Consider the following 24,924-nt stretch of genomic DNA (forward strand, 5'->3'; position numbering starts at 1 on the left):
AAAATAAACAATATAAGAACAATGTAGTCTCACAATTCCACTAGGATACAATCTTTGACATAGCTTGTACAGCCAACCTACTACAGTTCTGAATAGCCCTATGTAATACAAAATGTACTATATCAAAGACAAGATGATCACTTGCTTTTCACAGCAGTCTTTTGTATGTTTGAATACATTTATCTTGCAATCGATTATCATTAATTGTTCATAGACATTTTAACTATATCACTGGAGTTTAAACATTTACAAGTCATAATGACATCAGTAATTTGGTACGCCTAGTTATTTGTTATACTTTTCTTCAATATCTATCCATCTACCAAGGTTCTTTTCCCAATTTTGGAGGATAGCCAACATAAAAAAAAAAAAGAAAAAACGGGATCAAAAGGGGGACTTTTCTTCTCTTTGCTCCTCCCAGTCTGATGAGGGATTCAGCCGAGTTTGGTTAGTACTGATAGGGGGTCCACCCTCCCCCGTTATCCACCACAAATGAAGCTTCACATGCTGAATACCCTACTGCTGCTACCTCTGCAATCTCAAAGGCAACTGGAAGAACCAGCAAGGCCTACCAGAACTGTGTCTCAATCGCTCGCCATTCATTCCTATTTCTAGCACTCTCTTTAGCTTCTCTCACATTTATCCTTCTACCACCTAGAACTTTCTTTACTCCATCCTTGGCCTTCCTCTTGTACTTCTCCCATCAACTCTTGTATTCATCACCTTCTTCGGCAGACAGCTATTTTACATTCTCTCTATATGGACAAACCCTCAACACATTAATTTCCACTCTAGCTGCTAAATAATTTCTTACATCCATTCTCACCCTCACTACTTCGTTCCTAACACATCTAATCGATATACACCAGCCATACTCCTCAGACACTTCATCTCGAACACATTCAATTCCTGTCTCTCTGTCACTTTCATTCCCAACAACTCCGATTCACACGTTACACCTCCCTCTCAACTCTATCTTAAGCTTTCTCCAAAGCCATAAATGGAACATACACCTCCTTGCCTTTTGCTAAATATTCCTTGCATATCTGCCAAACAGTAAAGATCTGATCCATACATCCCCTACTTCTTCTAGAACCATGCCTCATAAACGGGAATTGCAAAAGTTTATGGGATCCCTGAGACGACAGGGAACCTGTTTCTCCCAAGACCGCATGCGAGACCTTCCTCAGACGGTCTGCAGTGTGAACAGACCAGGGAAGTTCAACTCTGGTTTTGGGGTTTGGTGGAGGACGTCATAGCCTGTCCAAGGCTGCAGCGTCAAGAGGTCGAGGAGACAGATGCAAATTGCTGAGGCCCGAGATATTAAACATAGTTCTTAGAGCCCTTGACGGCAGCTCTTCCGAGGAATCCTCAGGCTGCGCTAATTCCTCGCATGTTATTACAGGTGAAGTGGAGACGTGAGTAGCAGACAAATCTTTTGTCTTAACCCTCGCATCTTTCTTATCGAAAGGGGAAGAGCGATAGAAGTCAGAGTGTCTGGAGATAACGGGGAAGTAGGAGACCATTGACGAGAGTCGGAAGGAAGACACTCTGTCATAAGAGCAAAACTCTTGATGACGATGGTCGCGTGCGTAGCGCTAATTGCACATGTGCACGAACACTTTGCGTAACGAGAGTCGGAAAACTCTGCCATAAGAGTAAAACTCTTGATGACGATGGCCGCGTACATAGCACTAATTGCGCGAGCGCGAACACTTTGCGTGACGAGAATCGTATGACTCTGTCATAAGAGTAAAACGCTTGATGGTCCCGCGCGCAGTGTTGGTCGAGCATGCCAAGTTGGTTGCGCACGCGAATACTCCGCGCCACGAGAGTCCGAAGACACTCTGTTATAAGAGTAAAACTCTTGGTAATTTGTTTCACAAGAACCAGAAGGTTCAGCGTGATCGCGTGAGCCCCTAGAGGTTGTGCTGCGAGACCCCGAAGGGATAGCGCAACGGGAAACCGAGGTTTCCTTGTCACGAGACACCGAAGGGTAAACGTAACTGATGGTACGAGAGCCCGAAGGATCAGCGTAACCATTGTTACGAGAGCCCGAAGGCTCAGCGTAACAAACTCAGAGGTTCCAAGTTGGGTGAAGTCGTAAGTCCAGCGCGACAGAGACCCGAAGGATTTCAAAGGTCATGAGAACCCGCAGGATCAACATGACGAGAGCCGGAAGGCTCGGGATCATGCCAGCCCAAAGGGTGATCGTCACGAGACCCCGAAGGGACAACATGAGAAGAACCAGCAGGTTCAAAAAGACGTTTCCTCACAGCACGAGGAGGAGAACGTCCGGGATGGAGAGGAGTTACAAAACCTTCCACCCTACAAACCTCCAGAGAGTAACGTTCAGCAGACTCCCCCCGAGGGGGAAACTGCTCCAGATCTAAAGATAACTCCTCCGCAGGGGAGGTTTGTTTTCCCAAAGGAGAACGTCTCTTAAGACAAACCTCCAGAGAGTAACGTTCAGCAGACTCCCCCCCAAGGGGGAGACTGCTCCAGATCTAAAGATAACTCCTCCGCAGGGGAGGTTTGTTTTCCCAAAGGAGAACGTCTCTTAAGACAAGGGTCTCGCTCCGCCCCTGGAGGAGAACCTTAAGCGTAAGGGAGGGGGGGGGGGACCATCGATGCCCAGAGGCAGTCTTCTCTCGAGAACGAAAGATTCATTCCCCCGAAAGGAGAACCTGCTTCGGAGAAAGCTCTGCCACCGCAACTGGTGGATCAGCAAACTCTCCCGAAGGAGATCCCCTAGAACAAGGTTTCTCCCTGCTCTATGGGAAAAAAGCTTAGGCATAATAATCTCTCTCGCAAACGAGAGAGAAGTCCTCCCGAAGGAGGACATCGCCTAAGACAAGCTTTCTCCCATCTCTATGGGAAAAAAGCATAGGTGTAATAATAATCTCTCGCTCGCGAACGAGAGAGAAGTCTTCCCGAAGGAGGATATCGCCTAAGACAAGCTTTCTCCCAGCTCTATGGAAAAAAAGCATTATTATTATTATTATTATTACTAGCCAAGCCACAACCCTAGTTGGAAAAGCAAGATGCTATAAGCCCAGGGGCTCCAATACAGAAAAATAGCCCAGTGAGGAAAGGAAATAAGAAATAAATAAATGATGAGAACAAATTAACAATAAATCATTCTAAAAACAGTAACATCAAAATAGATATGTCATATATAAACTATTAACAGATATGTCATATATAAACTATAAAAAGACTCATGTCAGCCTGGTCAACATAAAAAAATTTGCTCCAACTTTGAACTTTTGAAGTTCTACTGATTCAACTACCCGATTAGGAAGATCATTCCACAACTTGGTAACAGCTGGAATAAAACTTCTAGAATACTGTGTAGTATTGAGCCTCATGACGAAAAAGGCCTGACTATTAGAATTAACTGCCTCCCTAGTATTACGAACAGGATAGAATTGTCCAGGGAGATCTGAATGTGAAAGATGGTCAGAGTTATGAAAAATCTTATGCAACATGCATAATTAACTAACTGAACGATGGTGCCAAAGATTAATATCTAGACCAGGAATAAGAAATTTAATAGACCGTAAGTTTCTGTCCAACAAATTAAGATGAGAATCAGCAGCTGAAGACCAGACAGGAGAACAATACTCAAAACAAGGTAGAATGAAAGAATTAAAACACTTCTTCAAAATAGATTGATTACCGAAAATCTTAAAGGCTTCCTCAATAAGCCAATTTTTTGTGCAATTGAAGAAGACACAGACCTAATGTGTTTCTCAAAAGGAAATTTGCTGTTGAGAATCACACCTAAAATTTTAAAAGTCATATAAATTTAAAGAAACATTATCAATACTGAGATCCGGATGTTGAGGAGCCACCGTCCTTGACCTACATACAATCATACTTTGAGTTTTGTTAGGATTCAACTACATACCTCATAATTTGCACCATGCACTAATTTTAGTTAAATCTCTATCAAGGGATTCACCAACCCCAGATCTACATTTAAGGGATGGAATTGAAGCAAAGAAAGTAGCATCATCTGCATATGCAACAAGCTTGTTTTCTAGGTCAAACCACGTCATGTGTATATAGTATGGAAAGTAATGGGCCAAGAACACTACCCTGTGGAACACCGGATATCACATTCCTATACTCACTATGGTGCCCGTTAACAACAACTCTTTGAGATCTATTACTTAAAAAATCAATAATAATGCTAAGAAACAACCCACCCACTCCCAACTGTTTGAGTTTGAAAAAGCATAGGCGTAATAATCTCTCTCTAGTGAACGAGAGAGGAGGACATCGCCCAAGACAAGCTTTCTCCCAGCTCTATGGGAAAAAAGCGTAGGCGTATCAATCTCTCGTGAATGAGAGGGAGAAGTTCCCCTCGAAGGAGGAACAAGCCTAGACTTGCTTTTCCCCAGCTCAAGGGGAAGTAGCACAGTCTTCGGCGACGAGATAGCAGGAGCAAATCTCGTTGAGCTGTCCGCAACTCTTCCAGAAAGAGGGAAGGTTGCTGAACGGCTGAAGTGGGGAAGCTCTCCCTCAGAAGGGGGGGGGGGGGGGGGGGGGGGCAGCCCAATTCCAGGAAAGGTTAACACTCCCTTGTAATGGGAGGTTCTCCAACCCCTGGAAGTTAACCCCTGGAGGCGAACCTCCAGGCAGCAATCTATACTCCCCATCAACAAGCCTTGTTCAAGTCGAAGGTTGACAACGAGTGCTACCTCGTAACGTGGGCAGCTCATGAGCTGCCACATGAAGCGCAGGACAATGAACAGAGCAGCTGAAGCCATTGGCCTTGTGTTCTAAATCGCTGCTATCTGGGCATGCTTTCTTTTTTAGCCTCTCTAACACGTATCCCCTTTTCCCCCTGCTCTCAACCGAAGAGAAAAAGCATTGAAACCCTGCGTCTTCTTCCAAGGTTTTCGAGAGGCTCCTAATCCCTAACACATTAGGGAGCAAGGGAACCGGGGAGGTTGTCCTGTCTGAAACACGAAGGTGAGGAGATTGAGCCCGCGAGTGTATGACCGGAGACTTGCGAGATCGAGAAGTCGAAGGGCGAGAGCGATCTTTTTCTGAAAATAAGGAGCGAAAGCGAGAAGCGCTCTTGCTGACTTTCCTAGAGCGATCGGAGACCCTAAAACTAATATGTGAAGGAGAGGGTTCAAGGTCAGGACGCGCTTAGATGATCTCTCGCAAGAGGAAGACAACAGCGAGGCAGAACGATCACGACAGGAAGAGCTCTTCTTAGGTTTGTGCCAAGAGCGCTTATAGTCTCGAGAAGAGACAGAAGGTGAGGAAGAGCGAGAACAATGATGTCTCTTCCTATATCGCCTGTCTCTCCGGTGAGAACGTCTAGGCGAAGTTGAGCGAGCTCTCCTTTTCCTCTTCTCTCTCTCCCTCCTAGCCTTCGAAGAGGAGGAGGAGGAGGAGGAGGAGGTACTGCGATGTTTGCGCTTGCGACGCTTTGTATTGTAAAAGTGCAAACTGTGTGAGAAGTAGGCGCCGCAGGAGCTGAAGTTACTACATCCACTGAAACTTCAGCGGGCGCCGACTGAATTGACGGGAGGTAGGCGAGGTCTGGAACTCCCGAGGGTTCCAAAACAGAAGGGACCTGAGGGACAACCTTGCCCGCGAGGAACTGGTTCCATACTTCCTCCGAAGGAGAACCAGGAAGTCCAAGGGAAGGCCATACCGCTCGTACATGATCTGGAATGGAAGCGATAACAGAGTCATTCCCGGTGGCGGAAAACATTGCCCTACTAGGGGAGGCAACGGGATCCGCCTGACCAAGAGGAATGGGGGTTAAATCAATGGTGCCACTCTTCCTTGACTTCCCCCCGGAGAAGGGAGGCAAGGAAGAGTCTGAAGGGCAAGAACGAGAGGCCGAAGAAGAGGCCCGAGACTCCTTACCTTTCAACGACAAACATGGAGGTAACAAGTCCTTCTTGGATTTCTTCTTCAACCTCTTCTCAAACTTCTCCCACTGAGAAGGCGACCACTCTACATATTTGGCAGGGGAAACCTTCAGAACACCTATGACCTCTGTACCCAGGGCATAGGGAATGAGGATCCACCTCCAGCGGCGACATAAAGATGCCACAGGCTCCCGGGAAACTTCCACATAATAGAGGACATCACATCTAACAAAGAAAAAGAACTAATCAAAAACACCAAAAAAAGAAAGGCTAGTCTGCCAGTCAAACAAACAGGAGCAGCAGTGTTACCACTGCAACGGCTAGAATTTGATTGAAGGTAAACAGTAGCTACCGACCGGCGGTCCCCCACTGCTAACAGGTGGATAACTACCTGCCCGGTCGTTAACGACCTTGTTAAGGTTTTACTCCCGTATTTTCCAGCTCGCGCTAGATTATCTCCTATAGTAAAGAATGAGGGTTTGTATCAGTGTAGGAACAAAAACATATTAAAGGAAACATGCACTTGTATATGTTGTAAATATGTGCCATTTCATAACAGTAGTCTGACCGTAAGCATGCTAGAATTCTTCGAATTTATTTCTGTACAAGTCTCCTATATAATCATAAGCCTTTCCTATTATACATTACAGGATTTCATACTCATCATATGATAAGAAAAAATTCTTAACTATGCCTACCCCTTTTGTGATGAAACCAATCATTTACACAGAAAAAGTGTCTACAAAATATAAAGAATGACAAAAATGTAAAGACTCTAAAGCCTGAGAGTGAAAGGAGACAATTCATGTTACGGACTCTTACAGGATTTTTTTGCACTACCAGTAAGTAATTATTATTATTACTATTAGCTATGCTGTAACCCAAGATAGAAAAGCAGGATGCTAGAAGTCCAAGGGCTCCAACAAGGAAAAAATACCCCATTGAGGAAAGGAAACAAGGAAATAAATAAACTGCAAGAGAAGTATTCCATTACAAAATAAACAAATATTTCTAATGTGCTTACTCGATTAGCGATGGTCAGTTTTTCTTCACTGACAATTTTCTCTGATAAGCTATTGATGTTATTCATGTGAGGAATGTTGTCATCACGGGCTCTCTGTAGTTCTCGGACGAGGTCTGACAAAACTTTGACTCTCTCCTAGAAAAGGAACAGGAAAAGTAGAAGTGCATTCCTTTCAAAATATACACTGCAAGGAGGTAAATAAATTTATGGCAAGAATAATTTACAAACAAGCTCATATTTCATTTTATGAAAAATTAAGAAGTCTCAGAACAAAATTGTTGAAAATTACTTGCCTGCAAAGCTTGGGCCTCTGAGCTCATGGCCATAGCCATTTCTGTAGATGTTGAAAGAGGATAAGGTGTCACATTAATTTCTGGCAGTGGGTCAGTTCTTAAAAGCTGCTCCCTGCGAAAAGAGGGTGAAGATGTGCGTAGCTTTGGGGACTTGGGGCTATCTAAGCTTCTCTTGGGACTACCTGAAATAATCACCAAAAAGTGAAAATAAATCCCTTCAGTAAAAGAAAGAGCAATTAACAGTAACAGCAATTATGAAGCAGTTAAGGAAAAAGCACCTGGTTATCATTTGACAGTGAGTAAATATAGAATAACAGAAGAGAAATTTTCTGAAATTATTGCTTCCTCATTATTGTCATTAGGGATAGACAATTTTTAAATACAATACATTTCATAAAAAAAAGAATAAGGGAAAATGTGAGGTAAAATTATTACATAGTAGGTTTCCTACAAAGAATTTCTCATATTGAAAGATCTGTTTCAATTAGCGTGTAAGATATAACAAAACAATTTCATAGAAAAAAAGAATAAAGGAAAATGTGAGTTAAAATTATTACATAGATTTCCTACAAAGAATTTATCATATTGAAAGATGTGTTTCAATTAGCATGTAAGAAATAACAAAACAATTTCATAGAAAAAAGAATAAAGGAAAATGTGAGGTAAACTTATTACATAGATTTCCTACAAAGAATTTCTCATATTGAAAGATCTGTTTCAATTAGCATGTAAGAAATAACAAAACAATTTCATAGAAAAAAGAATAAAGGAAAATGTGAGGTAAAATTATTACATAGATTTCCTAAAAAATTTCTCATATTGAAAGATCTGTTTCAATTAGCACATAAGACATAACAAAACAAAACACTGCAAATATAAAATCTTTATTGTTTATTATACAAAACTTACCAAGACTCTTGTCCTTTCCCTTCCCCATACTCAGCGGTCAATCCACAAGCTTCTATGTTCTTCGAGAGTTGTCTTTTGGCTATAGTGTAACCTGCCAGTATGGTATAGATCCAAGATATAAGGGTCAATGCTAGCAATATCTGTGAAGGAAACAATAAGATTGATATTACGGAACAGTACTGATCTTCTAAAATTGACAAATTTGAAATATTTGTATTTTTCCTAAATATACACATCTGAGTTCTTTATTATGGATATATGTTTCAGCACGAGCTGGAATCTAGCCATAAAACTTTTACGAGAGGTGTCAACAAACCTTCGTTAGTTAGCAGGGTAGACCAACCTCTCCAGTCACACACTCATCCAGCAAGTTCCAATACTTTTGATTGCAGGCAAGACTTTGAGGGGGTAGGTGATGGAGGGACAAGTATGTGTAAAGAACCCAGGTTTATATAATTAGGAAAATTACAAATTACTTCCATATTTGTCATTGTTCCAACGAAAATACAAGCCCTTGTTCTTTTCTATGGAAACTCACCACTAGACAGGTGCAAGTTCAAATTCTAACGGGCTTGAAACCTTGAACTGAGATACAAGTCTGAGCTCAAAAAAGCATGAAAGGAGTATCCTGACACCTCAGCCTGTCAATGGCGGAGAGTTTGACAGCCTGAGGAATCTTGGTGAGTGGGTGGAAGCAAGCACTGTTACTTTACCAGGCAAATATAAGAAGTAAGATCACAAACATGACAAATTCGTAGATAATTTCTATTTTTCCTAACTATACAAACCTTAGCTATTTATTAGGGGTTATACTTTCGGCGGAGCTGAAATGACGAGGCATTAAAATTTAGCCAGGATTAACTACCCACACCGCTAGTTAGCAAGGGAAGGGGGTTGCTTTCTACCACTCCCCTTCACACACATGTGATTTAGTTCACTTTGCTTGGAGGTAGGACTTCAAGGGGGATAGGGCTGGCGGGCAAGTTTGTATAGTTAGGAAAAATATAAATTATCTATGAATTTGTCATTTGTTCCGTAACTGGAATACAAACCACGCTATTTATTAGGGGTGACTCACCCATTAGGAAGTGTGGATGTCCCTGCCAAGATGGCTTTTGACTTTAACCGGGGGCTCCTAATCTGAGTATGTTAGTACTCAAAAATAAGGAGTCCCTGCCCTCACTAAAACCTTGCAATGCAAGGTCCGCGGCCTACACAAGCCGTGTGTTGAGACATGCAGAAGTGTGACTGTCTAGGTAAAGTTATTCCGAGTCTATTGTAGGAAAAACTGATGTAACCAAGACTTTCCCAATACCACCTCGCCAGGGTATGGGGACGCAACAGTATTAGCTTAATACTAGGTACACAAGGGAGCATGGTTTACCTGCAGTGGTTTGAGGTCAGCTTATGCAGAGAACCCAGGATGCAGCTGTCCCCACAAGAGGGTAGGATGAAGAAAAGAATAAGAGCCAGTCAAATCTTTTCATTCACGCAGACTAAAACCAGGTAACAGTGCTCTCAACCTTCTCCACTTGTCCAATAAGGAGCTTGGGGTATATAACCAGCTGTTGTGCAGCCACCACCGGACCGATAGAGATCGTATCAAGTTCCTGTGGGTCACGTCTTGCAGGAGAAAGGTTGTGAAAGTCACCTGGCTCATTCACATCCTTTCTTGTAAAACCTGCGTCACAGAGTAATCTGCTAAGAAGGACCAGCTATGCCCTGACATCGTGAGTCATCATGTTGAGATGATGTTTTGGTGATCCTCCTATAGTCTCTCCCAGTGCTGATGACAAGAGAAGGGACCCGGGTGGGCTGTTGCCGTTCTCTTAAGGTAGAGTCTCATACCTTACCCTGGGTACAGTAACGGATGATCTGGATCGTCCATTACCGAGTGGAGACTTGTGTAGGATTCGTCACCTCTGGAGACTGTCTGGCAACATACTCGGGGACGAAACTGAACATTGCCTTTCACCCTTCTCATTAATGGGCGATGTGGGAAGAGAGACCATGAAGTTCCTTGACTCGTATGGCTGCTGTAAGTGTGTGCAGGAACATTGTCTTCTTAAACCAGGTGAAAATTTGTTGTCTAGTGAAGTGGAACATAAAGAGGTCTCTTTAGAGATCAGAGAATTTGAACTATGTTCCGAGAGGAAGGTCTCATTTCCGACTGGAGAAAGGCAAGTTGTAAGTCCGTATGAGTTAGGAAAGGTCTAGTGATGAGAGGATGTCCCTTCCTTTCAGTTTGAAGGTGAAGGATCAAGGTTGAGTGATCATCTTTACCTGTTGAAACTGAATAGGGGGGTCTTTTCCTCTTGCATATACTCGAAGATTCCGCTATTACTGGAATAGAGGTATCGAGTGGAGAGAGACACTTTCACATGGCACCAACCAACAGGACGTTATACTGCCTGGTAGACTGATGCTGAGGAATTCATCAGATATCTAGACAACCTTTTCGTAACTTGTTGTGAAAAGCCTCTGTGGGAGAGGAGGCACTGGGTAGTCTCCAGGCGTACAATCATAGCAAAGCTATAGCTTGTGGTAGGTGTCGAAGTGGGTTGTCTGTTATGTGGAGAGGGTTCTCTTGGAGACTATCAAGCGCTGCAAAAGGTTTGGAAACCATTCTGCGTAATGCCATAGTGGAGCTAGGAGAGTCCTTGAGAGGCTGACCGATGTTCTAGCCTTCTTAAGTGCCCTTCTCCAGACAAAACAGGGACTAGACATAAACGTCATTGTTGTACCCACCGTTGTTGCCAGAGAGCCTTGGGGTCTAGGGCTGAGGAGCAACGGCAGCCTGAGGTTCAGGAGCGTTGGGAACAGCACCCTAGTTGGAGGACCCCGTAAATTAGGGACTTTGTCGGCTACAAGGTGATCCAAAGACCATTAGGTATACCTTATCTGAGATGCTGTGCACAGATTGTCGGCGAGCACATTCTACTAGTCTGGAATGATGCGGGCTGATAGTGGTACCAAACAGACTTTGACCCATCTGTTTATACTGTTAGATGGGAAGAGGCTACGAGCAAGTTCCTTCTTGCTTGCTGATGTGAGCCTCTATGTGGTGTGCGGTGCTGTCGCCCATCACATCGAGTGATCTGTTAGGAACCGATAAGGCTACTGAAGGACTGGAAAGTTGGCCTTCATCTCTTAAGAGATTTAAGTGAAGGTACTTTCGGACTCTGTCCAGAGGGCTGAGGTCGTGTGGTGCAGCACTATGGTCCTCCTCTCTTCTTTTGATGTGTTCTAAGCACAGAGTCAAGATTGTTGACGCTGGAGTCTTGACTCGTGTCATAAAGGATCAGATGCGATACCCAGTGTAAGAATTCTTCTCTGAGAGAGAATTCCTTTAACTAACAGAAGGAAGGCAACGATTAACCCTACCATGAGCCCTGATGGGATTGATGTTATTCCTTAGAATAGAATCAATTTGACAAATATTAATCAATGGTTAACGGTTGGGTATCGTGGTTACTGTGCAGTTGGAGAGTGCTCGCAAGTAGTTCTCTGTTGACAAGCCCTTGATGAGGGTTGTCGAACGTTTTCCGATCACTTTAGTGTGATGGCAAACGGCCAGTAGCGAGAAGTATATTGTATACCTTCTGATCTAGGAAACTACGGGCAGAGGTTGACTAGTAAGTCCAAGTCACAAACTGCAGGCAAATTGCCGGTGATCGGTGAATCGGCGGTCTGTGAGCCGATGGTGAGCTAGAGATCAGCAAGCTGACTATGGTCCCCCTGGTTGGTGAGAGATCAGCAAGCTGACTATGGTCCCCCCTGGTTGGTCAGAGATCAGCAAGCTGAAGATGGGCTGGTCAGAGACCAACGAGCTGAGTTCAATGATCAAAGAAAGATGAGCTGCCCATCAGTGATCTAGTGATCAGCAAGCTGATGACTGGTTATTGACTAGCAACCAGTGATTGGAACGCAAGCAATCAGAGATCGTTAGTCATTGGAAGGACTAGAGGTCAAAGATCAGCGTTGAGCTAGCAGTTGGCGATCTGGTGATTGGCGACCTACAGATCAGCAAACTGTCAACTAGCCATCAGCAAATAGAGATCTAGAGATCAGTCTGTTGATGCTTTCCTGTTTGCTGATGGTGGTCTGTCAAGGAAAAAAGGAACTTCAGAAGAGACAGGGACCAAGGATTCCCCTTGTAAGATGGAATCTTCAGGATCTTGAATCCTTCTGTGAAGCATCTTTCCTCTTTTCCCGGCGGCCATGTTATGCATTTGCGGGGAAAGGAATGGGGCAATGGTGACCTGTCCAAAAAAGTTTTATTCCATTTTTTTTTCTGCCTATTGCGCGAGTGTGCAGGAGAGTACTAGAGCTATGGCACACAGGATGATGCTGGTGCTCAGGTTCTGCTGAAGCAGAGTTTCCGGTGAATGCGCAGAGCGCTGGAGAGCAGGCAAGCGCTGGCGCATTGGATCTGTGAGCACTGGCTCTTTGGCAAGAGCTGGCGCATTGGATCTGAGACCGCAACCGCGCAGGAGGGCGCAGGAAAGCGTGGAAGAGCGCTGGCGTGCGGTAAGGCACTGTGTAATTTCGTGGTCTCCCTAGAATGCGCCAAAGCATGTGACTGGTTGCACAAGGGCGGATGCATTGGCGCGCACGAGAGTACTATTGGTGCGCGCGCGGGAGACTGCCGGTGCGCGCGCGAGATCGCTGGCTTGCGTTCGTGCGGAAGACCATCGGTTCTCCATTACTCTCAAATTATGCAGTTGTGCAGCCCTCTTCTTCTTGTACAGTAATTAGGAGGTTCTTTAAATGCTGAGAAAGCAAAAATGATATTTTAATTATAAAATAAATTTTTGAATATACTTACCCGGTGAATATATAATAGCTGCAACTCTGCGGCTCGACAGACAACATACTTAAAAAACTCGCGAGCGATCGCTATGCAGGTTGCGGGTGTGCCCACCAGCGCCAACTGTCGGCCAGATACCACTCTCGGATGTAAACAAAACCTTCAATTCTTCTCGTCCCACTGCGTCTCTATTGGGGAGGAAGGGAGGGTCGTTTGATTTATATATTCACCGGGTAAGTATATTAAAAAATTTATTTTATAATTAAAATATCATTTTTAAATATTTAACTTAGCCGGTGAATATATAATAGCTGATTCACACCCAAGGAGGTGGGTAGAGACCAGAGTTAAATATGTTTACATCGTATAAGCTAAGAGTTTTTTCATTTTGACAGTTATCAATATAACAAAACCAAAATAAATAGGTACCTGGTAAGGAAGTCGACTTAGACGATTACTCTGCCTTGTAAGTCTGTCTTCCTTACGGAGCCCAGCGATCCTCTTAGGATGCTGACAGACTCCCAGGAGCTGAAGTATCAAGGGCTGCAACCCATACAACAGGACCTCATCAAACCCCTAATCTGGGCGCTCTCAAGAAATGACTTTGACCACCCGCCAAATCAACCAGGATGCGAAAGGCTTCTTAGCCTTCCGAACAACCCATAAAAACAACATTAAAAAACATTTCAAGAGACAGATTAAAAGGATATGGAATTAGGGAATTGTAGTGGTTGAGCCCTCACCCACTACTGCACTCGCTGCTACGAATGGTCCCAGTGTGTAGCAGTTCTCGTAAAGAGTCTGGACATCTTTCAAGTAAAATGACGCGAACACTGACTTGCTTCTCCAATAGGTTGCGTCCATGATACTTTGCAGAGATCTATTTTGCTTAAAGGCCACGGAAGTTGCTACAGCTCTAACCTCGTGCGTCTTAACCTTAAGCAAAGATCGGTCTTCCTCACTCAAGTGTGAATGAGCTTCTCGTATTAACAATCTGATAAAATATGACAAAGCATTCTTTGACATAGGTAAGGATGGTTTCTTAACCGAACACCATAACGCTTCAGATTTGCCTCGTAAAGGTTTAGTACGAGCTAAGTAGAACTTAAGAGCTCTAACAGGGCATAATACTCTTTCTAGTTCATTGCCTACGATCTCCGATAAGCTAGGAATATCGAAAGATTTAGGCCAAGGACGAGAAGGCAGCTCATTCTTGGCTAGGAAACCAAGCTGCAGAGAACAAGTAGCTTTTTCTGACGAAAACCCGATGTTCTTGTTGAAGGCATGAAGCTCACTGACTCTTTTAGCCGAGGCCAAGCATACCAGGAAAAGAGTCTTAAGAGTGAGATCTTTCAGGGAGGCTGAATGTAAAGGCTCAAACCTGTCTGACATGAGGAATCTTAGGACCACGTCTAAATTCCACCCAGGTGTAGCCAAACGACGTTCCTTAGAGGTCTCAAAAGACTTAAGGAGGTCTTGCAGATCTTTATTGTTGGAAAGATCTAAGCCTCTATGCCGGAAGACCGAGGCCAACATGCTTCTGTAGCCCTTGATCGTAGGAGCTGAAAGGGAGCAAACTTTTCTCAGGTATAAGAGAAAATCAGCTATTTGGGCTACAGAGGTACTGGACGAGGATACGGAAACTGACTTGCACCAGTCTCGGAAGACTTCCCACTTCGATTGGTAAACTCTAATGGTAGAAGCTCTCCTCGCTCTAGCAAACGCACTGGCTGCCTCCTTCGAAAAGCCTCTAGCTCTCGAGAGTCTTTCGATAGTCTGAAGGCAGTCAGACGAAGAGCGTGGAGGCTTTGGTGTACCTTCTTTACGTGAGGCTGACGTAAAAGGTCTACTCTTAGAGGAAGACTTCTGGGAAAGTCTACCAGCCATCGAAGTACCTCGGTGAACCATTCTCTCGCGGGCCAGAGGGGAGCAACTAACATCAACCTTGTCCCTTCGTGAGAGGCGAATTTCTGCAGTACCTTGTTGACAATCGTGAATGGTGGGAATGCGTAAAGATCTAGGTGTGACCAATCTAGGAGAAAGGCATCTATATGTATTGCTGCTGGGTCTGGGACTGGAGAGCAATAGATTGGAAGCCTCTTGGTTAGCGAGGTTGCAAAGAGATCTATGGTGGGTTGACCCCAAGTCGCCCAAAGTCTCTTGCACACATCCTTGTGGAGGGTCCATTCGGTTGGAATTACTTGACCTTTCCGACTGAGACAATCTGCTAGGACGTTCAAGTCGCCCTGGATGAACCTCGTTACTAGGGAGATGCCTCGATCTTTTGACCAGATGAGCAGGTCCCTTGCGATCTCGTACAGAGTCAGTGAGTGGGTACCTCCCTGTTTGGAAATGTACGCCAAGGCCGTGGTTTTGTCCAAGTTGACCTCCACCACCTTGCCTCGAAGGAGATTCTCGAAGCTTATCAAGGCCAGGTGAACCGCCAAAAGCTCCTTGCTGTTGATATGCATGCTCCTCTGACTCGAGTTCCACAGACCTGAGCATTCCCGACCGTCCAGCGTCGCGCCCCAGCCCAAGTCCGATGCGTCTGAGAAGAGAACGTGGTTGGGTTTCTGAACTGCTAGGGGAAGACCCTCTCGTAGACTGATATTGTCTTTCCACCAAGTCAGACAAGTCTTTATCTTTTCGGAAATCAGGATCGAGACCGCCTCTAGCGTCTTGTCCTTTTTCCAGTGAAAAGCTAGATGGAATTGTAGAGGTCGGAGGTGTAGCCTTCCTAGCGAGACAAATTGCTCCAGGGATGATAGCGTTCCTACCAGACTCATCCAATTCCTGACTGAGCAACGTTCTTTCTTCAACATCTGGATGACGAGCAGGGCTTGATCTATTCTGGGGGCCGACGGAAAAGCCCGAAAAACTGGACTGTGAATCTCCATCCCTAAATACAGAATAGTTTGGGATGGGATCAGTTGGGACTTTTCCAAGTTGACTAGGAGTCCCAATTCCTTGGTCAGATCTAGAGTCCAATTGAGATCCTTCAGACAGCGATGACTGGAAGAGGCTCTGAGAAGCCAGTCGTCCAAATAAAGGGAGGCTCGGATGTCCGATAAATGGAGGAATTTTGCCACATTCCTCATAAGCCTCGTAAACACGAGAGGAGCCGTGCTTAGGCCAAAGCACAGGGCCCGAAACTGGTACACCACATCGTCGAAGACGAATCTCAGAAAAGGTTGGGAATCTGAGTGAATGGGGATGTGGAAGTAAGGGTCCCTTAGGTCGAGAGAGACCATCCAGTCTCCCTTTCTGACCGCTGCTAAGACTGACTTTGTGGTCTCCATGGTGAACTTCGTCTTTGTGACAAAGACATTCAGAGCACTGACGTCTAGCACCGGTCTCTAACCTCCTGTCTTCTTTGATACTAGGAAGAGACGGTTGTAAAACCCCGGTGATTGAAGGTCCGAGACTTTGACCACCGCTCCCTTCTCTAGTAAAAGAGACACTTCCAGTTTCAGGGCTTGTCTCTTTGCTTCCTCTCGGTACCTGGGAGAGAGATCGATGGGGGACGTCGCTAGAGGAGGTCTGCGTACAAAAGGGATTTTGTACCCCTCTCTGAGCAACCTCACAGATTGTTGATCTGCGCCTCTCTTCTCCCAGGCTTGCCAGAAGTTCTTGAGTCTGGCACCTACTGCTGTCTGAAGTTGCGGGCAGTCAGACTCTGCCCCGCGAGGACTTGGATCCTTTCCTCTTTCCTCTCTTCCCTTCGACACGAGCACCTCCCCTGCTGGGGGCTCTGCCACGAAAGGGCGGAATAAACCTGGACGCTGGAGTGTCTATCCTAGGTCTAGCAGACAAGGCAGGCAAAGGGGGAGCTTTGCGAGCCGAGGACGCAACTAAATCGTGGGTGTCCTTCTGCACTAAAGACAAGGCAATTTCCTTAACTAAGACTTCAGAAAACAAGCACTTAGACAAGGGCACAAAGAGTAGCTCAGATCTTTGACATGGCGTCACTCCTGCTGAAAGAAAAGAGCACAGAGACTCTCGTTTCTTTAGGACTCCGGACGTGAATGAAGCGGCAAGCTCGTTGGATCCATCGCGGACGGCCTTGTCCATGCAGGACATAATGAGTAAGGAAACATCCCTATCGGCAGATGAGATTTTCCTACTCAGGGCTCCCAAACACCAGTCCAGGAAGTTAAAAACTTCAAACGCCCTAAAGATGCCTTTAAGAAGGTGGTCCAGGTCCGAGGATGACCAACTAATCTTCGAGCGTCTCATGGCAAGGCGGCGGGGAGAGTCTACAAGACTTGAGAAGTCGCCCTGGGCAGAGGCAGGAACTCCCAAGCCGAGAACTTCTCCCGTGGCATACCAGACGCTCGATCTAGACGAGAGTTTAGATGGGGGGAAGGCAAAGGCCGTCTTCCCTAAACTCCTCTTGGTTTCCAACCAATCGCCTAACAGCCGTAAAGCTCTCTTGGATGAGCGAGAAAGAACGAGTTTCGTAAAGGCTGGCATGGCAGCAGGAACGCCTAAAACAAACTCAGACGGCGGCGAACGAGGAGCCACAGAGATAAAGTGTTCAGGGAACAACTCTTTAAAAACAAGCATGACTTTTCTAAAGTCCATAGATGGTGGAACTGCTTTAGGCTCATCTAAATCTGAAGGCTGATCCTCAGGCTGTGGTTCAGCAACGTCCTCATCTGACAGTTCCTCATCTGATAACTGATGAGAAAACGGCAAAGGGGTAGGCAACGTTTGACTCGCAGCGTCCGGCCGCACTGGTGCATACGTGACGGAGCAGGACGCAGCGTCCTGAAACTGCTGAACAGTCTGGGAACTGTCAACAACAACAGGTGCGCGAGGACGCACAGCGTCCACCCGAGACTGTTTAGACCGTCTGGGTTGTGCAGTCAACACCATACTGGGTTGCGGAGGTTGACGCACCGCGTCAAAACAAGTCAACTTTGATGGTTGGTGAACGTCCTGAACGTCACCAGTCGCATCAGTGAGTTGCCTAACGTCAACGTGCGGCTGGAAATCCACACGGGATCGCATCGGGGGAGGTACAACCCCAACTGGTTGACGCGAGAAAGCTACATCAACGTCAACAGGACGCACAACAGAACGCTTTGATGGCTGACGGCCAGAAGGTTCAACGGAAACCTTCTCTGCGTTGTAGTCCTCCATAAGGGACGCAAGCTTAGACTGCATGTCTTGCAGTAACACCCATTTAGGGTCTACGGAAGCGGGTGCGGTAACAGATGGGGTTAGCGACTGAGACGGCACAACTTTGCCTCTCTTAGGCGGCGAGCAGTCATCAGATGACGGCAACGGGTCCGAACTGTCCCAGTGGCTACATCCGGGACGTTGGACTTGTCCTGAAGGGACCGACTTGCGTTTTAAAGGTCTAGAGACCTTGCTCCATGGTTTCTTACGTGAAACGCCTTCGGACGACGAGGTAAAAATGGGCTCTCTCGTCTTATGGTAGGGGTGATCTTGACGAGATATGCCTGATACCAAAGAGGGAACGTCTGTTCGCTGATCAAGGCCTCTCGAACCCATAAGTCGTACGACATTGCTTCTCCCCTGGGCTTGGGAGCTTGCAAGAGGTCCCGGACTAGGTGAACGACAGGCACGAACAGACGAACCCTCGGTCGCAACACTGTTCACAACACTTTGCGTAACACTAGGCACTTTCCCACTTTCCGCCGTGGCACTTTGGCACTTGAGTTCCTTCACGTCCGCCATGAGATGATTACGGTCACTTGCTAAAGCCTCAACTCTCTCCCCCAAGGCATGAATAGCACGCATCATGTCTTGCATAGACGGTTCCTGAGTGCTAGGAGGGGGGTTAGGAACAACCACTACAGGGGAAGGATTAAGTTCAGGGGCATGTGGAGAGGAAAAATCTACGGACCTAGAAGAACTTCTCCTTACCCTATCTCTCTCTAGTCTGCGTGTATATTTATCAAATTCGATCCAATCGAATTCCGAAAGGCCCACGCATTCCTCACACCGATCTCCCAATTGACAGGTTTTACCCCGACAATTGGAACAAACAGTGTGAGGGTCGAGAGAAGCCTTTGGAAGACGCCTATTACAGTCCCTAGCATTACACTTTCGAAACTTAGGAACTTGAGAAGGGTCAGCCATTTTGAATTAGTCAAAGGAAAATTCCAAAAAACGATCTAAGTCATCAACAAATAATCCGATTCAAAAAAGAGTTCAAGGGTTTATTTTGAAGAAAAACACCTGTACTGCGAAATCTCAAACCAAATTAAAGTACTTCACCAAATATGATGGGAAAACTCCAGGTTCTACAGCGAGTAAAAGTACGTCTTGTCGTCAACGTCGACAGAGAAGAATTGAAGGTTTTGTTTACATCCGAGAGTGGTATCTGGCCGACAGTTGGCACTGGTGGGCACACCCGCAACCTGCATAGCGATCGCTCGCGAGTTTTTTAAGTATGTTGTCTGTCGAGCCGCAGAGTTGCAGCTATTATATATTCACCGGCTAAGTTAAATATTTAAAAAATGGCAAGATATGTTGAGCAAGGGTGGAGGGGTTATAAAAAAACTAACTTTGTTTCCTCACTGAAAAACCTAGAACCGACATCGTCAACATAGTCAAGCTAACACAAGTTCGTGATACCAGCATACATTTGATATATATTCAAAATATATATTAAGTTAAAAAGGGAGTAATTACTCGAAAGCATCCATAAAATGTACAATTCACAAAGTGATACTTTTGAGTGATTACTCTATTTTCAATTTAGTATATATTTTGAATATACAGTATATCAAATATATGCTGGTATCAAAAACTTCTGTTTGGTTGACTATGCCAGTTCCAGGTCGTTTAGTGAGGAAACTAAGTTAGTTTTTTTATAGCCTGTTCCCCCTAGCTCAACATAACTTGCCATATTTTGCTTCCCCAATAATTAAAGAACCTCCCAATTACTGTACAAAAAGAAGGGGGCTGCAGGACTGCATAATTTGGGAGTAAATGGAGAGCGTGGTCTCGTGAATAAATACCCGTTTTTCTGTAGGAAAAAGCAGTTTTTTAGATAAAAGTTTGAAGCCTTTGTATAACAGTGGCCAGTTCCTCATGTGTTGATTAAAAATGGACATCAACTAACCTAAACTTTTCCCCCCTAACCAAATCTACAAGCCGTGTCCTTACCTACATACCTAAATGCAGTTTTACTGTATTACAGATTCTCATTTCCAACAGAAAATATATGTTTTCCCGTAGTAATAACATGATTTGACTGACTTTGACCTTCATTTCAACCTCAAACAAACAGAACAACCAGTTCGACAAACTTTAAGTGGCCGAACTGGTTGCTGCTATTACGACTGAAATGAAGGTGAAAACTGGTTATATCACGTTATTTTCTACAGGAAAACATATATTTTCTGTTAAAATGTTTAAATACAGTATAAGATCTCTTGTTATATATTTTCTATTAAAATTCCGTGTCACTTCACTCATCAAGAACGTATGTACTGCGAACGCTAACATTAGCAATGTTACCAATACTACGATAATATTAGCATGTGTATTTTAAAGCCTTTTTCCATATACCCTTTACACAATATATAGAAAAGTACAAAAGGGTACAGAACCTAACAAACCCACTTAATCTAACCTAGAAGTTCCCAGATCACAACCCCTGGCCGGGGGGACCCCCCTTCCCAGGTCACAACCCCTAGCCAAGGATCTACCTGCAAATATATAAAATTAAAGAAATTAACTACTTTATGACCGCAACAACGAAACTTGTGGGTCACCGGGGTGTTGTAAGTGTGACGTCTTAACTTCTGTAAATTCACATCGTCGTTCTTCTTTGTCTTAGCTAACTTAGTTTTAAAACTGCACTTGGGACACTGTAAACGTTGAGCTATTACATTATGAGATTTAAGGAAATTATCAACATTGGAATTCACCGAAATGCTTTCAAGTATGGATTAATGCAGTCGTTAGAACTTTCTATAACTTCCATCGTAAAATACGCAAAAAGACGTCGCTTGAACTAACAAAGACCTGACTTGGACAAAGGTTTCCATGGAAAAGGGTTTGTTGGAAGGTGGGGGTTGGGAAATATTAACCCCCCAGTGCAAACTTTCCATACGTATGGGTTCGTGATTGGTTAACGGAATCTAGAGAGTAAACATGAATGAACTAAAATGGGAAATTTGTCCAGAGCAAGTATTTGTGAAATCTAGGCGTGACAAGGTAATAACAAAATGTATAAAAGTAATATATATAGCAAGATAAAATGGAGTGTATGATAAATAATATTTAATGGGAATATAAAATGAAGATTTTATAAGATATCGGATAATAAAACGAGTAATTCTTGGGTCAAACGTAATATGTATACGAGGGTATTACATAAAAGGAGTGGTATAGCTGTACTGGATCAAGAAAAATACTTGAATAAAGCGAGTGAAATCGAATAGTTGAATGAGGCGGTTAAAATGACGTAGGGGAAAATGGGGAGGGGTTATAAGAGAAGAAGTAATACTATTGGTGGAGGTGGAGTCTATGCGCAGGTGGGAGGAGTTGCATGCGCAGAAGGTCGAAAGTTGCTATGTACAAACTAACGAACGAGAGCGACTACAACCGACCAGTACTGTCAACAAATGATTGAAAAACACTGCTAATGTTAGCATGTTACGCTAGCATTGCTAATGGCAGCTCAATATTACCGTATTTTTTCATCAGTTCATTGTACATCCAAGAAGGTAATGTATAGAGAAGAAATGGCTTGTTTTACCATTATATACCGTTTCCCCACACAAAACCCCGAGTTCCCACTGGGGGTTCCCCATTATCGTTGGATACATATATATATATATATATATATATATATATATATATATATATATATATATTTCTGAAACTATTCATTGCGACAGGAACGAGTGTCATTAGCAAAAAGAGCGGTATGTATGGAGCCTTTGTAGTTTTTGGGGACAGGCCTTAGACCGGCCTAAAATAGAGTAAAAATATTTTTTCTATAGAAAAGTTTTTTCCCTGGGGGTAAATTTTTAGTTTCAGCCAAATTTGGAAAAATGCAATAAAAATATATTTGTTGCATCAGAAATAGTGTGGTTTCAATGAATTTAACGTTTATTTTGACTGCAAACCAACCGATTTAGAGATTTACTATGTATACCCTAGTTCATCCCACCAATTATGGGGGACACCCTTTGGGAACCGGGGTTTTGGGTGGGGGAAGGGGGGGGAGGGTGTTGGGGCATTGAATGATATTTGCAATAAATGAATAATTAATGTTCCAGCACCCCTCCCCCATACCCCTAACTAGGCCTACCGGGGGGAGGGGGGTAGGACCCCCCAGCGACCCCCCCTTAAAGCCACAGTAATTTTCAGGGCACCACAGAACCTAACAAACCCACCTAACCTAACCTAGGGGCCCTGTACCCCTACCGGGGGGGGCTTCGCCCCCCCTACGACCCCCCCTTATGGCCAAAGTAATTTTCAAGGCACCACAGAACCTAACAAACCCACCTAACCTAACCTAGGGGCCCTGTACCCCTACCGGGGGGGGGCTTCGCCCCCCCTGCGACCCCCCCTTAAGGCCACAGTAATTTTCAGGGCACCACAGAACCTAACAAACCCACCTAACCTAACCTAGGGGCCCTGTACCCCTACCGGGGGGGGCTTCGCCCCCCCTGCGACCCCCCCTTATGGCCACAGTAATTTTCAAGGCACCACAGAACCTAACAAACCCACCTAACCTAACCTAGGGGCCCTGTACCCCTACCGGGGGGGGCTTCACCCCCCCTGCGACCCCCCCTTAAGGCCACAGTAATTTTCAGGGCACCACAGAACCTAACAAACCCACCTAACCTAACCTAGGGGCCCTGTACCCCTACCGGGGGGGGGGCTTCGCCCCCCCTGCGACCCCCCCTTCAACCAGGGGTAAATTTGAATATATATATTTTGTTAAATCACTTCTTACCTTAAACGGAAGATGACGATGAAGATGTGGAAGGTTGTGGTTGACCCTCTTCTGAATCATCAAATACTGGAATACGTTCAGATTTGGTACAATACCACACATGTCTATCCTCACGAAAATGTAAAGGCGAATCACATTTACCACACTGGACACTTAAAGGTAATACGGAATGCTCCCTTAGAAAACGATTCACTACTTCAGGAGTTCCATTATAATTCCCATGAAATCGGCCGATCACATCAAAATAGGAATAACGACATATTTCACACAACCGTACCGGAGGATCCATGACAGTTAAGTGACGTGTGATGAAAATATAGAAACCGGAACTTTTGAAAACCGAAAACAAACGACAATCACGGGTTTCTCCCATAATGAAATAGGGAAAAAAACAAAATACTATCGTTTACAATGTTATATTGCACAAAAAACAGATCCTTGAAACAAGACTGAGAGACCAATGAATCGTCCAATAATAACCCTTGAAAAGAACCCAGTAGTATTTAGATTGGAGGAGCGACATTAGTGGGAGGAGCAAATGCGCATTCAAGTAAATATTGTCACATTACGCAATGGGGCGGAGCCAAGTAAGATGAAAACAGACATACAAACGAACAAGAGCTAGGTCCCGTGGCAGCGTAAAGGTATACAGAACACTTGGAAATAAAATGCAGACCTACATTAACTGAAATAATTATCTCTGTAAGTAGACATCAGCGTCAATAATGTATTGAGAGAAAGTTTTTTGTTATCACGTGCTTTACTAGGAAAATATATTAATATAATACATTTCCCAATTTGGTTGAATCTAAAACTTTACCACTGGGTAACATTGCCCTGTAATACAGTACAATAATACATAGTGGTGGCCGCTATCATACATACACCCCAAAAGTTTTCCCCGTCCGTAAATATAATAATACCGATTTTTGCTTATATTCACGTAAGAACAAATGAAAATTTACCTACAGTGAACTGAAGCATAGGGTTTGTCTAAGTAGCATAATAATGTTTGAGTTAGGTTACTCTGGTCACAGTACGCTAACCTAGTCAACCGTAGCACAATATGGGGGCCGTCTGAAGATCGGGATGTATCAGGTATCTCACAATTGGCAAGTGAACAAAGCAAGGTGGTATTAGGGTTAAAATTAAACGGTATGGATGACATATTTTTCAAAATACAAAATATCCTAGTGTAAATATCAGCCTCGTACCCGTGTATAATACTGTGTTACTACCAACTGTAGTATAACTTGCCAGGAACATTTTCAGACTACCAGCTTACCAGTATTGTAAACAAATTGACAACAAAGACTTTTAACTCACAATGTCTATAATAACCACAGCCGGTCGTTTCAAAGGAAACATCAGTTATGTCAACAATTCCGTTTTAAATGGACTACATTAGTGGGTTTTATGATATTCAGGGTCTTGTCTGCGGACCAGAATGCTTGTAAACAAACACTTGAAATTAAAATGCTGGTGTTCGAGATCGTTGCCTTTCCATGTCGTTTTATATACAGTACAGATTCTCATCCGTAACGCGAATACTATAATATATGACGTTTCAATATCCTGTAGGTATGTGCATTACTATGGAAAATTAAAAGGAAAATCACTTATTTTCATACATTAAACTTGAAATTACTGCTCTAAAATTAACATGGCTTTAAGAAAGCTCTTTCTCATGCGTCACCCTTACAGTTAATCTAATTATTGGTTCTCATTTAAACGCCACTGAAAGCATTTCTATTTGGCACAGTGTAAAATCCGGACGTCGGATGCCGTCCGGGAGAATAGAAAATCGCTTGTATCACCTGGAAAGACACGAAAATACACCTCTTTTTTGTGACTGGTAATGTTCACTGATACTTTCTGTTATTTTCCGAATAAATGTTCGAAAAATATTGGTTTATTTGCATGTTATTGAGAATAATCTCAATCGGACGTCAACATTACACTAACTGGGTAAAATAGCGGGCAGTTAGATAGTGTAATGTTGACGTCCGATTGAGATTATTCTCAATAACATG

The 24,924-nt window shown here is 44.1% G+C and overlaps 1 protein-coding gene across 4 annotated transcripts in view; it reads right to left on the bottom strand.

Moving 5' to 3' along the window:
• The window catches only part of Sgf29 (SAGA-associated factor 29), a 185,254-nt gene extending 160,649 nt beyond the window's left edge, over positions 1–24,605 (bottom strand). The window contains exons 1-4 of one of the 4 annotated variants that reach the window (XR_011047042.1): positions 24,218–24,604; positions 8,130–8,269; positions 7,221–7,402; positions 6,928–7,062 (exon numbers count right to left, since the gene is read on the bottom strand). Coding sequence is in view for 3 of the 4 variants with exons in the window: in XM_068391278.1 (XP_068247379.1) it covers positions 6,928–7,062; positions 7,221–7,402; positions 8,130–8,157 (345 nt within the window). In the remaining variant the exon portion in view is untranslated. Of the gene's footprint in view, positions 1–6,927; positions 7,063–7,220; positions 7,403–8,129; positions 8,270–23,860; positions 24,031–24,105 lie in introns of those variants that run through there. The other 3 variants (XM_068391278.1, XM_068391276.1, XM_068391277.1) reach the window with 3 other exon arrangements.
• Between the last annotated feature and the right edge of the window lie 319 nt (positions 24,606–24,924).

This window comes from Palaemon carinicauda, chromosome 17 (genome assembly GCF_036898095.1).
Source record: "Palaemon carinicauda isolate YSFRI2023 chromosome 17, ASM3689809v2, whole genome shotgun sequence".
NCBI classification, from domain to species: domain Eukaryota; kingdom Metazoa; phylum Arthropoda; class Malacostraca; order Decapoda; family Palaemonidae; genus Palaemon; species Palaemon carinicauda.